This window comes from Euleptes europaea, chromosome 13, assembly GCF_029931775.1.
Source record: "Euleptes europaea isolate rEulEur1 chromosome 13, rEulEur1.hap1, whole genome shotgun sequence".
Lineage (NCBI taxonomy): Eukaryota > Metazoa > Chordata > Lepidosauria > Squamata > Sphaerodactylidae > Euleptes > Euleptes europaea.
The window spans coordinates 57,035,362-57,049,428 of NC_079324.1; the positions used below are offsets into that span (position 1 = coordinate 57,035,362).

General features: G+C 46.5%; 2 protein-coding genes across 2 annotated transcripts in view; one reads left to right on the forward strand and one right to left on the reverse strand.

The window, feature by feature from the left end:
• Positions 1-10,487, forward strand: part of STX2 (syntaxin 2) — a 28,583-nt gene extending 18,096 nt beyond the window's left edge. Inside the window, exons 4-10 of the mRNA XM_056859342.1 lie at positions 949-1,023; positions 2,406-2,479; positions 3,617-3,725; positions 4,132-4,205; positions 4,318-4,455; positions 8,079-8,189; positions 10,382-10,487. Coding sequence (XP_056715320.1) covers positions 949-1,023; positions 2,406-2,479; positions 3,617-3,725; positions 4,132-4,205; positions 4,318-4,455; positions 8,079-8,189; positions 10,382-10,465 — 665 coding nt within the window. The 3' untranslated portion in view covers positions 10,466-10,487. The remainder of the gene's footprint in view (positions 1-948; positions 1,024-2,405; positions 2,480-3,616; positions 3,726-4,131; positions 4,206-4,317; positions 4,456-8,078; positions 8,190-10,381) is intronic.
• The window catches only part of RAN (RAN, member RAS oncogene family), a 163,695-nt gene that overhangs the window by 36,497 nt on the left and 113,131 nt on the right, over positions 1-14,067 (reverse strand). The window lies entirely within an intron of this gene.

Consider the following 14,067-nt stretch of genomic DNA (forward strand, 5'->3'; position numbering starts at 1 on the left):
ACTCCAATAAATAAATATCCTTCCAAAAAGCATATATTTCCCCCCTATAAAACGCAAGAAAACAAACCAGGGAGTCTGGTTTTGCTTAGTAAAACCAAGTGGTAGCTGAAGGGTTAAAAAATCCCTGTATTTTCCCTGCATGGCCCTGAGGCAAACAGAGGCTGGACAAGCCTGCAGTTTGCATTGGATAACTGGACAAAACTCTGCAATCTGTTTTTTGTCTCAAAATTGGACAAATTCCTACTCTGCCATGAAGCCCATTGTGTGACCTGACTTTCTCTCACTTATTACACATGGCGGTTATGAGGATAAAGTGTAGGAGGGGAGAACTTTGTTTCCAGAGCTCTTTGGAGAAAGGGTGGGATAGAAATGTGACAGATAAGAGTGACATATAAATAAATAAATCTTGTCTCTGGTTCGAGGCTTTCTGATTCTAGTAGCTGAGGACCTGCAGGGGCCAGGAGTCTTCAGTCAGAAGGGGGAGGGGCTGCGGCTCAGTGGTAGAGCATCTGCTTGGCATGCAGAAGGTCCCAGGTTCAATCCCCGGCATCTCCAGTTAAAGGGACTAGGTAAATAGGTGACGTGAAAGACCTCTGCCTGAGACCCTGGAGAGCCATGGAGAGGGGCCGTGGCTCAGTGGTAGAGCATCTGCTTGGCATGCAGAAGGTCCCAGGTTCAGTCCCCAGCATTGTCAATTAAAAGGATCAGGTGATGTGAAATACTTTTGTCTGAGAACCTGGAGAGCTGCTGCCAATCTCAGAAGACAATACTGACTTTGCTGGACAAAGGGTCTGATTCAGTATCAGGCAGCTTCATGTGTGCGTTGTGGTTGTTTATGCTATTCTCCTGACTTAAAAAAAAAAAGTATTTGCAAGGCTGCTATGAATCTAAGGTGTCACTGATAGCAAACAGCTCTAAAAGCTATACTTTCAATTTCCCCCTCTTCAGAAACAAAGGAGGAGCTTGAAGATCTGAACAAAGAAATCAGGAAAACTGCAAATATTGTTCGTGCAAAATTGAAAGGTAGGTAATTGGGCAAAGTAGTTGTCTGAGGGTGCTGCCGCCGCCCCTGCACTTATCCCAGGAGTCGGCAAGCCCCACCAAAGGCGTGCTGTGCCAGCATGCCGCACAGCTGGGGAAGGGGCCTGTCAGGTTGCAGCAGGACCTGTCCTTGGCAGAGTCTTCTCGGGAGTTGGCCAGCTTGAAGGAGCCCAGCCAGCTCTCAGCATCACTGACCTTCTTAGAGGAGGTCAGGCAGGGCAGCCAGCCATTTAAAGAAGAAGAGTTGGTTTTTATATTCTGACTTTCTCTGCTATTTAAGGAAGAATCAAACCTTAACTTCCTCTCCCCACAACAGACACCCTTTGAGGTAGGTGGGGCTGGGAGAGCTCTAAGAGAGGTGTGACCAGCCCAAGGTCACCCAGCAGGCTTCATGTGGAGGAGTGGGGAAACAAATCCAGTTCACCAGATTAGCCTCTGCCGCTCATGTGGAGGAGTGGGGAATCAAACCCGGTTCTCCAGATCAGAGTCCACCACTCTTAACCACTACACCACGCTGGCTCTCAGTGATCCACAGAGGGGACATGGTGGGGGAGGGCAGGAAACGGCTAGGCACTGTGCTTGCAACCAGAATTCCCCTTTGCTCCAGCTTCCGGCTGCCATTAGTTGGGCCGTCCAGGAGAAGGTAGGAAGCAGCCAGGTATCCCTTCATCCTGCCTGGGTGTGGCTTCAGCTGAGATTCCCTCCTTCCTCTCCCTCCTTCCAGCTTCCATCTTGGCTACCAGAGGGAGGCCAGGAAACCCCTAGCGAGAATTCCCTCAGCAAGGAAAATGCCTCTCGAATTGCCATTTGTATCGCCACAGTTCCCGTGAGCTGTTTTGGCAGCCAGTGTTTGGCTGCAAAGTAGTATAAGAATAAGGGGTATGTTTGTTTTAATTTGTGTCGAGCTGGCGGCGTCCCACGAGGGGTCTCACTTTTATTTAAATAACAAAGTAAGTGTCTAGTAAAGGTCCTGTCCTCCGTTGGAAAGCAAAGTGTTCATAAATTATAGAGTAAGCAGAACGTGACCATCAGTTGCAGCGTGGCCTCTTCCAGGTTCATGAAAATAATCTGCAAATTTACGTTGATTAGTTGCAAGAACTGCCAAATTGCCTTTCGGGTCCTTCCAGCTAGCAGCATGTTGCCAAATTGGCCCGCCGAGTTGGTTGTTTTAAATAATTTGTTTCAGAGTGGGACTGGGTGTTGTTGTTTTTCGGTAAGAAATGCAAACACACACAGAAAAGGAAATCCCCTTTCTGTGGCAGAGAATTGGGATTTGTGTGGAAAACACAAGTCAGCTTGGTCTGTTGAAAAGCTTTGTGTTGTGTGGGTCACGTTGACAACTACGGGACGTTTTGTCTTTTTAGCCATGGAACAGGGTTTAGCTCGGAATGAGAACGCAAATCGGACTTCGGCAGACGTCAGAATACGGAAGACGCAGGTACAGGCAGCAAACGTGCTGAAGAGGATAATGCAACTAGTATTTGTATGCAACTATAAACAATAAAAATAAGAGCTCCGTGGCACAGAGTGGTAAGCTGCAGTACTTCAGTCAAAAGCTCTGCTCACAACCTGAATTCGATCCCGACGGAAGTCGGTTTCAGGTAGCCACTCAAGGTTGACTCAGCCTTCCATCCTTCCGAGGTCGGAAAAATGAGCACCCAGCTTGCTGGGGGTAAAGGGAAGATGACTGGGGAAGGCACTGGCAAACCACCCCGTAAACAAAGTCTGCTTAGTAAATGTCGGGATGTGAGGTCACCCCATGGGTCAGAAATGACCCGGTGCTTGCACAGGGGACCTTTACCTTTTTACCTTTGTAAACAATAAACCCTGCAGTTGGGGACATGGTGATAATTCATAGAATGGATCCAAGCCTGATCGGTGTTCAGATGAACACACAGCTGGTCAAGGCTTAATGTTATCTCAACTTGCTCGTGCCTGGTGCATGTTTCAGACTGTGGGAGGGTGTGTGTGTCAGAGTGAATAGGATCCTATGTCTGTTCTTGGCCATCTACAGAATGAAGAAGAGTTGGTTTAATGCCCTCCTTTTCTCTACCTTTATGGAGTCTCAAAGCGGATTACAATTGCCTTCCCTCCCCCTCCTCACAACAGACACCTTGTGAGGTAGGTGGGGCTGAGAAAGTCTGGACAGAACTGTGACTAGCGCAAGGTCACCCAGCAGGCTTCATGTGGAGGAGTGGGTAATCGAACCTGATTCTCCAGATTAGTGTCTGCCGCTCATGTGGAGGAGTGGGGAATCAAGCCCAGTTCTCTGGGTTAGAGTCCTTCACTCTTAACCACCAAACCACGCTGGGTGACCAGAGAATAATGGTGGCAGCTGTACATTCTGGAGAACTGGCATTCTTGCTTCAAAGAAACAAGTTCTAAGTCAGCAAATTATAACAAAAAGCAGCAGGTTGAACTATTCTGATTTTGATTTAATTTTATGGTATTTTTAAAATTTTTTGTATTTTATTTTCTGACTGTATCCTTTTTGAACAAACTTGAAAAAGTGGGTGTGTGTGTTTTTTTGGGGTGCATATATAGTCTATTTTAGTACATTTTTTCCCCATCCCAGCACTCAGTGTTGACACGGAAATTTGTGGAGGTCATGACAGGATACAATGGAACGCAGACCTTCTTTCGAGAACGCACAAAGGATCAGATACGGCGGCAGTTAGAAATCAGTGAGTGTTCCTTTTATTTTTATTTTTGTTACACTAGACTGGTGGTTTTGAAATAGCACATGCAGGGGGTGGGTGGGGTGGGTTGTTCCTGGTTATTCTGTTTTCTTGACTTATAAACAGCCGCATTGATTACCTCAAATCATCCAAATGCTTACTTTCTGTGCTCTTGGTAGATTGTTCTGTTCCTTAGGCATGGGAAACTTTTCGGGTGCCTGATTGCTATGAGCCTTGTGGCGCAGAGTGGCTGAAAAAGCCCTGGCTCCCGTCGAGGACAGCCGCACACCTTAGGGCCGGGGACCACCACAGATTTTGATCTGCAGAGCGCAACGTTCTTCAGGGGGTGTACCAGGAGAGGCAGTTGCCATGTGATGTATGATAACGGATGATTTGTATGATTTCTTACTAGCTGGAAAGACCACCACTGACGAGCAACTGGAAGATATGCTGGAGAGTGGCAACCTTTCTATTTTCACGTCCGATGTACGTATTATACCTCTCCTTGGCTGTCCCTGTTATGTCCGCTGCTTTCTTTCTCACAATCAATGTCGCCAGCCTCCTGATTTGCTCTTTCTTATTCCCCCCCCCCCCAAAGATTATCTTGGACACCAAAATTACCAGAGAAGCGCTGGACGAAATTGAATCGCGTCACAAAGACATCATAAAACTGGAATCCAGTATACAAGAGCTGCATGAAATGTTTATGGACATGGCAATGCTTGTTGAGGTCCAGGTAAGTCAGCTAAATGGAATCGATGGCTGGTCAATCGGATATTTGGTTAACGTGTTTGGAATCTCCATAGTTGGAGCTATGTTGGATTGATTGCTTTTAAATTGGAGTAGGATGCCGGGGGCCTTTAAGACAGCTTTGTTGTCACGTCTAAGCACTGGAATGAAAGGAGATTTCAAAATGTCTAGGTTACTGACATAGCATGAAATGTAGCAAAGGCCTTTTTATGGTCTTCAAAATAGGTCCAAATTCATTGGTTCCTCCCCCCAACTCTCACAGTTTCCAAGCTGATGTACCAAAATTATTTCCAAAGCTGAAATAAGAATGTTGAAGAATAAACATGGGTGTTTGTGCAGCCTATAGTTTGGGTTCCTGGAAATTCAAAGCAGATTATTGCGTTTTAGGTGCATGTGTAACTTAAAACACAACCTCTCATTCTCCCAGTTCTAGTAACTTTCACTGCTAAACAAAAACGGCAACTGGGAATCTTAACTACATGATAAACAGCTAACAAATGTACATCATGAGTTTTCACAGGGAAGGTTTAAGATGCTTGTCATGAATTCATATCCAATAAAGACTGTGAAGTGGAAATGGGTAGTGCTGTTCACCATTCCAAAGCTTGGTGAAAAAACCCTCTGCAATGTTTGTCTTTGTGACTCAATACACACATAACACCAAACCATGGTTTGATGCTACATTGAACAAATTGTAGGCTGGTGCACCCCTTCTGTTCCTCTCTCTTCAGTCTCTGCAATTTCTTCTCTCTAGTGGTTTGTGTGCAATCCAAAGATTGCTGCCACATGTGAACTGGGCAAGCTGTGGCTTGTGCAAACCACGGTTTGCCCGGAAATCAGCAGCAAACCGTGGTTTGATTGTGGTTCTGCTTTCTGGGTAAGCTGTGGTTTGTGTCAAGCATGTTTGCCTTGTTTACTTGTTTTTCCAACAAACGGGAAGAACGAGTAGGAATCTAGGTGCCTGGGGGGGGGAGGGAAGCTGGGGACCCTCAGGCATATTCTTGTAACATTAAACTGTGGTTTGTAACTGAGTCTGAACCAGGCCTATAGGCAATAGAAAAGAATCCTGCAGAACAGAGGAACCAGAGGCACAAACAAAAATTTCCAAACAATAATGTTTTCAAAATGCAATTCTTTTGGCAACTGCTACATTTGGGAAAATAAGAGAAATATGTGGGCCACACCCAACTATTCAAATAAGATTTGACACACACACCCCGATGTCCCAAATGAGATTGCAGCTAGCGTACCTTGGACTTGACATCCTGTTAGCAGTCACATGAAGTTAGGTAGGTATGAATTGCCCTCTTAGGATTGGCTTAAATCATTTTGGGCAGTGAAAGTTTATAAAAAAACTCCTTTCTGTGTAGCACTTTGGATTTCTGTTTAGCTTACCGTATTGGGTGGGCTTTGCGTCCCTTTTGTGGGGCTTTTCACTGAATGCTGAAATTGAATGTGACGTGAGCACCTTTAACACTTTGCTGTTTATTGCCACTGATAAAGTCTGCTGACGGACAGAACCAGCCAGGTAATGCTTCTCTAATAACATCCCCGCGTTTCCCGTGCATCGTTCCTCGAGTTTGTTCATCGGCCCCATTGTATAACTGCATACTGGCATTCTAACCAGACGCTCTCAGGGGGAGATCCTGGGCAGCTGGCCTGGTGCTGTGCCGCGAAACCAGTAGGGGCAAGCTCGTTACATTTTGTTCCCCGATGAAGAAGATCCAGATGGCATCCCTGCCAGTTAAATAGCAGGGGGTGCAATCCAGTGGGTAGTCCTCTTCGAGCCCCCTGGTGGAAGGCATTTTCATCAGGAGAATGTCCCTAGGTGGAAGGGTTAGGACAGGGGTGTCGAACTCATTTGTTATGAGGGCCAGATATGACATAAATGTCCCTTTGTTGGGCTGGGCCATGCCTCGCCAGCCCAGATCGAGACTTGGGTGGGGGGGGATGGCTACCTCGGCTGGCTCACGGACCGGATAAGAGCTCTCAAGGGGCCAGATCCGACCTGCGGGTCTTATGTTTGACACCCCTGGGTTAGGAAGCCTTGTTCCCTTCGAACTTGAGCAGGGTGGCTGCTGACCATTCAGACAGAAATCTTTAAAGAATCATGGAGTGCGTGTTCTCCATTTGAGGTTCTCGGCTTGATTCTAGAGAATCCCCCATCCCAGGGGATCCTCTCCCCTGGAGAGGAGTCAGGTGTGCATGTCCCTGTGACATGATAGCAAACTACCACCGCCAGAGTTGTGTATATCTATTTTAATTTTACTGCAACATTTATGGGGAGGGAAGGCAGCATGGCATAGCCAGATCTTGGGAGCTAAGCAGGGTTAATAGTTGGAAGGGAGACCACCAAGGAAGGCTCTGTGGAGGAAAATGATTATTGTTGTTGTTGTTGTCGTCATGTCACAGCTGACTTATGGCAACCCCTTAGGGTTTTCAAGGCAAGAGACCTCTACTTGAGACCCTGGAAAGCTGCTGCCGGTCTGAGTAGACAATACTGACTTTGATGGACCAAGGGTCTGATTCAGTATAAGGTAGCTTCATGTGTTCATGTGTTTGGAGGTGGTTTGCCATTGCCTGCCTCCTGCACGCCCCTGGTATTCCTTGGAGGTCTCTCGTCCAAATACTTGCCGGCATCGAGGCTGAGAGTGTGTGCCTGGCCCGAGGTCTTCCAGCAAGTTTCCATAGCAGAGTTGGGATTCAAATCTGGGTTCCCCAGATCCTAGTCCAACACCTTAACCACTATACCACGCTGGCTCTCTTTTGATTAATTCTGATTAATTACTAACCTTGAAAACCCCTTTCTGGGGTTGCCATAAGTCATCTGTGGCTTCGCACACACTCTCTCACACACACACACCATTTATATTTCACCCCTTTCTGGGGTTGCCATAGGTCATCTGTGGCCACACACACACACACACACCTGCCTCCAGGAGGGAGTCCAAGGCAGCATATATAACGTATCAATAAATCAATTTCACAAATTACAAAAACCAAAACGAAACCATAAAAAGGCGGCGGCGTTGTCATTCGAAAGACCGTCACCCAGAAGTATGACGCCCGCAGCTAGCCAAAAACCTTTTGCGTGCCTTCCGAAAGGCTGGGCGGACACACAGTTTTGGACCTGCAGCGGACAACTGTGTCACAAGGTTGTGGCCACAGCAACTATCCCGAGAGAAGGGCTAGTGAGCAGATGTTGCAGTGAGGATTGCGGTGGGTGCAAAGATATGGGCGGGGCGGATGGTACAGCTGTCAGCATTTCATGCTCGTCCCTACTTAGAATGCCAGTCCTAATCAAACCGTCAAAAACATTTCTCATTTTTGCAGCTACGCTTTCTGTTTTCATTCTTTCCCACTCAGCCACCCACCTTGCCTGCTTTCACTGATATGACCCCGGTAAAACATAAAAAAGAAAGAAAATGCTATTTTTCTTTCAAATGCGAATGCAATTGTAACAATTCCCAGCAGCACAGCTGTAGCGCATAACCTTTGTTCTAAAACTGCTTGAGAATGTTTCTTCCCATCCCGGCTTATGCAGCCAACTCTGGGAAATTTCTTTCATGGTGAAACTCTCGTTTTCTGTTTCCACGGTTTAACTGAAAGGGTGAAATGGTCAACAGCATTGAGAAGAACGTGATGAACGCAGTTGATTACGTAGAACACGCAAAAGAGGAGACCAAGAAAGCCGTCAAATACCAAAGCAAAGCTCGCAGGGTAAGAATGAGGTTTCTTGTTATCCATCTTGCTTAATGCCCGTTGACCTCCCGCTTCTTTTTCTGTTTTTGCCCAAGCATGAAGGAGGGGGTTCTTGTGAAGCCCCCTTTCTGGGGAATAGTTAGCAAGTGGTGAGGGGAAACAGGAGCTTGATATAGCACTTTGAGCCAGCATGGTGCAGTGGTCAAGAGTGGTGGTTAGGAGTGGTGGACTCTAATCTAGAGAACCTGGTTTGATTCCCCACTCCTCCCCATGAGCAGTGGACTCTAATCTGGTGAACCGGGTTGGTTTCCTCACACCTCCCCATGAAGCCAGCTGACCTTGGGCTAGTCACAGTTCTCTCTGAACTCTCTCAGCCACACCTAACCTCACAGGGTGTCTGTTGTGGGGAGAGGAAGGGAAGGTGATTGTAAGCCGGTTTGATTCTCCCTTAAGTGGTAGAGAAAGTCGGCATATAAAAACCAACTCCTCTTCTTCTTTTGTTTGGGTTCTTACTGTGTATCCTTATTCAATCCACAAAGTTAGAATCCACGTAGTTTCCTGTGCTTTGTGGTCTAAATTGGGTGCAGATGCTATTTTGAACAGAAACGGAGCGCAAGGGCAGGTTTGCCTTGCTGGCGATACTGAAGCCAGGCTGGGGGAGAGAACGCCAAAAGCAGCAGAGAGCAAGTCAGGCATCCGAAGCAGGGAGGGCAGTAGGGTTCAGCCCACGTTCTCACTTTAAAAAAAAATAGACACTCCTCCCCCCAATCCCTGCTTCACGCATTAACAAGTGGAAGCCTGGAGAGTGAGGTATGGTTTCTGCTCACCTTCTCATTTAGTTTGGTTCTGAGATTTCCGAATAATAGTTTAGTTTGGTTCTTCAGATTTCAGAATAATAGGTCCAAGACTTCTTAACAAATTGTTGCTTGTGGATAATTAAAGGTAAAGGTGAAGGTAGTCCCCTGTGTAAGCACCGGGTCATTCCTGACCCAAGGGGTGACTGCACATCCCGACATTTACTAGGCAGACTTTGTTTAAGGGGTGGTCTGCCAGTGCCTTCCCCAGTCGTCTTCCCCTTTACCCCCAGCAAGCTGGGGACTCATTTCATCGACCTTGGAAGGATGGAAGGCTGAGTCAACCTTGAGATGGCTACCTGAAACCGACTTCCGTCGGGATCGAACTCAGGTCGTGAGCAGAGCTTGGACTGCAGTACTGCAGCTTACCACTCTGCGCCATGGGGCTTGCAGATAATGCTGACTAATAATCATACTTAACATTTCAAAGTGACGACAGTACACCCCCCCATAGGCTTATTCAAACTATGTAAAAGTTGTGCACAGCTGTGCTGCTGTTTCTTAAATGTATCCGTGCTCTCTTTTAACAGCTCACGCAGTGCGTGTCCAGGGTCTGGTTCACGTCGGTCATGTTTGTTACTCAGCGGGTGCATTGTTTCATGGGTGGGACAGATGCTCAGAGATTGAAAACCAGAGTATTGTCACAGGTGGCATGCTCTTCAGTATAATCCAGTTATCCCCTCCTCTTAAGGTGGAGAGGAATCCCAGTGAAGGCACGTGGAGCGAGCCCTTGGTGTTTCTGCTGAGGCTCTTTGGTTGACAGCGCTGCATTGAGTTTGCACGTGTCAGCCCAGAAATGGTGATTGTAAGCCGGTTTGATTCCTCAAGTGGTAGAGAAAGTCGGCATATAAAAACCAACTCTCCTCCTCCTCCTCCTTCGAACTCCCTAAGCCCCACCTACCTCACAGGGTGTCTGTTGTGGGGAGAGGAAGGGAAGGCAATTGTAAGCTGCTTTGAGACTCCTTAAAGGTAGAGAAAAGTGGGGTATAAAAACCAACTTTTCTTCTTCTATCCTGTGTTGTCGGTTTTGTTCCCTGACAAAATCCCCATTTGGGAAAGCAGCATACCTTCCTGTTGATCTCCCTCTCTTTCTCTGAGGCTCTCAGGGTTGAATTATACGGAGCTCACTCAGTTGATCCTCACAATAACCTTGTGAGGTAGGCAAGCCTGTAATAGTGGGGTTCCACCTCCCCCCCCCCAAAGGCTGCCAATGAGCTTTGTGTCTGAGTGAGGATTTGAATTCATCCCGCTTTGAATCAGAGATCAAATGGGAAATTGGCCTTCCTAAGCTTCATTTTGGCATCCCCTTTCCCCCCCAAAACGGAGATGATGACCTTTCCTTTTTTCCTTTGGCAGAAAAAGTGGATAATTCTGATTGTTGTGCTGGTTGTGCTGGCCATTGTTGCTCTGATAATTGGCTTGTCGGTCGGGTCTCAGTGACGGTCGGATGCACCAGCACGTACCTCGCTCCGCTGTAGCGGCAGTAAGTACTAATCGACTAACTCGCTTTTCTGGGAACGGCTCAGCCCAGTTAATTCGCCTCCCGTGCTAACTTGCCTGCATCCGCGGTTTAGTGCAACGAGACCCGTGATCTAACATGCTTGCTGAGCCGCAGGGTTACGTTTGACATCTGCATGAGCCCTCAGTGCTGTGGTGGATGCACTCTGAGCTGAGCCCCCTGGTGGCTGACTGCTGAGCATGCTTGCATCTCCTGAACCGACTGTGGGTATAGGACGAGCTCCGACTGCTAGAAGTAGAGCTGTTCTCCCGCACCAACTTGGCGTTGGTGTAGAAATGCGCCAGCTTTAGCAGCAGCACAGGATTCTTCTTGAAGATACAGAGAAAGGTGGTTTGCAGAGAACATTTAGATCAGCGCTATGGCCGGTAATCCTCTTTTCGCCCTGTACGTTGTGTGGAATAAGCAAGAATGCTTTTGTGAGAAGCCTTGCCCGGGAATAGCCAAGAAGTATGTGGTGCCGCCTTCCCCTAATCTTTCCTCAAAAACCAGTCTCCTGTTGCAAAGTTTACTCTCTTAGCTCTCGCTGTTACTCCACCATTCCTAAGGTCACCCCAGCCTGAAGTGAAATCCAGGCAGGAATAGTTCAATTTCCTGTTATCATTTCCCCTCTCACCTTTCTTCTTTCATCTCCCACCCTCCACCAGGTGCACATGCACACGTGCGCACACACACATATCAAAACCTAGATTATATGCTCCTCAAAATGTGGATCTTCATTACTCTTGTTTGGCAGTAAAGCCCCGGATATCCCAGCTAATATATATGTAAGACATAACGTTCCACACTTCTTTCTGCCAAACACACTTCTGTATAGTCTAAAATTCTGCATGCTTCTGTATCAACAGCAATGCTCCGGTGAATAAAAAGAGCTGTCGTGTTTGGCTCAAACATCAGGTGAAACCATGCTTTGTTTTTAACCATGGTTATTTTGTAAAACCATGATTCAGCTTGCACGTGATAGTTCAAATCCTGGTTTGCCAGTTCAAATGCTGTTTTGCCACATTAAATGCTGCTTCTGTCACCTTGTGTCTTTCTCATGAACACATGAAGTTGCCTTATGTTGAAGTGACCATCAGTCCGTCAAGCAGCTCTCCAAGTTCTCAGGTAGAGATTTTTCACATCACCCGCTACCCGGTCCTTTTGACTGGAGATACCAGGGATTGAACCTGGGACCTTCTGATTGCCAACCACAGGCTCCCCCACTTAGACATGGCCCTCTCCTTCCTTCCCTACTGACTCCCTGCTGGAATCTCAGGCTGCACTGTGGCAAAGGCCACAGAAAGAAACAAGCCAGGATACCCACAGTGGTATTTATTTTTATTTTATTTATTTTATTTTTAGGCCACTGTTTCCTGGTGAGGCCAGTCTCAGAGCGGCTCACAACCTGTTTAAACACACTAAAATCAATCCAAATTCATTCATGTACCAATAAAACCTATAAAACCTAGGTTCCCATTTCTAATACAGCAGGGTATAACAATACATAATCCCAGAGCAGTGATATCATATTTAAGACTTAATCAGCCAACAAGAGTCACTGGAGAAGACAATCATGCTAGGGAAAGTTGAGGGCAGCAGGAAAAGAGGAAGACCTGACAAGAGATGGATTGACTCAATCAAGGAAGCCACAGCCCTCAATTTGCAAGATCTGAGCAAGGCTGTCAAAGATAGGACACTTTGGAGGACATTGATTCATAGGGTCGCCATGAGTCGGAAGCAACTTGACGGCACTGAACACACACAAGCCAACTTCAAATCCTGGTTTGATGTGCCCTATCTAACCACGGTTAGCGGAGTGGCCCATTTTCAGATAATCATGCTAACCATAGTTAATGAAGCCATGGCTTCATGTGACTTCTGAACTGAATCCTCAGTCCAATCAGGTAACTGAGCGTTCCTTGAATCAAATAGTTGCTAGATGCAATTACCACTGAAATTGCTTACTCTCAAGTTGATGTGGTTAGGATTGGGGTGAGAATGTTCATTTCTTGCGCCTTCTGTATTTTTAAAAATTCTGTTCTAGCCAAACTAACGTTGGGTTTTCCCACCCCACCCTCCCTTTTTTTGCAGAAGTTGATGTTCATAATCATTTGTGTGTCTGTATTGCTTATAATCCTTGGAATTATCCTAGCAGTGACCTTCTCGTAGCAAACAACACACGTTCCAGGAGCGTTGCAGCGTCTAAATCATAAACGTGAGGAAACCAACCAGCCTACCTGTAAAGATGCCTTCGCTTGCCGCACTCTTTGTCGGGATCGGATGACTGTTAGCTATTTAGCCAACGGTGCTAAATTGCTGGGAAGGGTCCCCCGTAGAAAATTGTATCTCATGGGCTTAAAGGCCATTCAGATTTGTTTCCTGCACTATTTTGGAGGTGTGTTCTGAATTTTTTTTTTGTGACAGGCCAGCGTCATCCAAGTGGAACGAACTGTCCGCAAACACTAAGCCTTTGCCTTCATTCACCATTAATTAATTCATCTTATTAGCGTAGCACTGCATCTTATTTTAAAACTGAAGCAGCTGCATTCCCTTAAAGAACTTCTAACCGTGCTTAGGTGTGTGGTGAGACTTCAGAGGTGAGTTCGGTTGCAGGCAACGGGTCTTCGGCTTTCAGGTAAACGGGACCGGGGGTGAGATGTGAAGTCTGTTTTCTCACCAGCTTAAAAAAAAAGTTGTCTTAAAATGTAATCTTGAAAAATGTGCATAACATCTATTGCAAGTCAGTGAATGTCTTAATTTGTGAGAAGTTTCATAGTCTTTGGGCAGCTTTTCGGCAGCTGCATAGAAGCAAGTTCCTTTTTTCTCAGTAGGGGCCAGCCGAAACTGTGTTTGAGGCTTGAATTAACATTTCCTCTGTTTATCACAGAACACGGTTTTTCAGGGGATCTGCTCCACCATGAAGTTTACTTTGCTTTCCCCCACAATTTGTGTTTTGTATCGGCTCCCCGCCCCCCACTTTCAGACTAGTCATAGAACACGCAGAGGGCTCCAGTTTTTTGGAGAGGAACAGAAAGTGCTCACCGGCGCTCTGATATAGAGCTCCGCACGCCCTTCAGATCTTGGAGCTCCTGCAGGTGTCCCCATTCTGTTTTGTGGAAGGTAAAGCTTCACACTCATCCTCTTGTGCGTACTAAACAACCTCCAGCGTCGAAGTTGATGGATAAGCTTTTGTAGGGGCGATTGCTTCAGATACTTTTTGGAGCTGCGCAAAGGTTTTTTGTTTCCTTGCCCCCCCCCCCCCCCAAAAAAGTCCCTTTTGTTTCCGTGGAACTTTTGCTTGCATTCATTTGGTGGCCCTTACTCACAGTGTCTAATAACTGAGAAAAATGCTTACAGTAAAAAATACAATAATGAGGCAAAGTTAAGAGCATTTTAAAGCTTGGTTTGATTTTTGAATGCTTCTGATCGGTGATGAAACGTAGCCCATAGATTGGATCTGTGGTACGACATTGGCTGCAGCGTAGCAAGTGCCGATTCCCTTTCCACGAAGGAACGACAACAAAAAATCAAGGTTTTCTTTCTT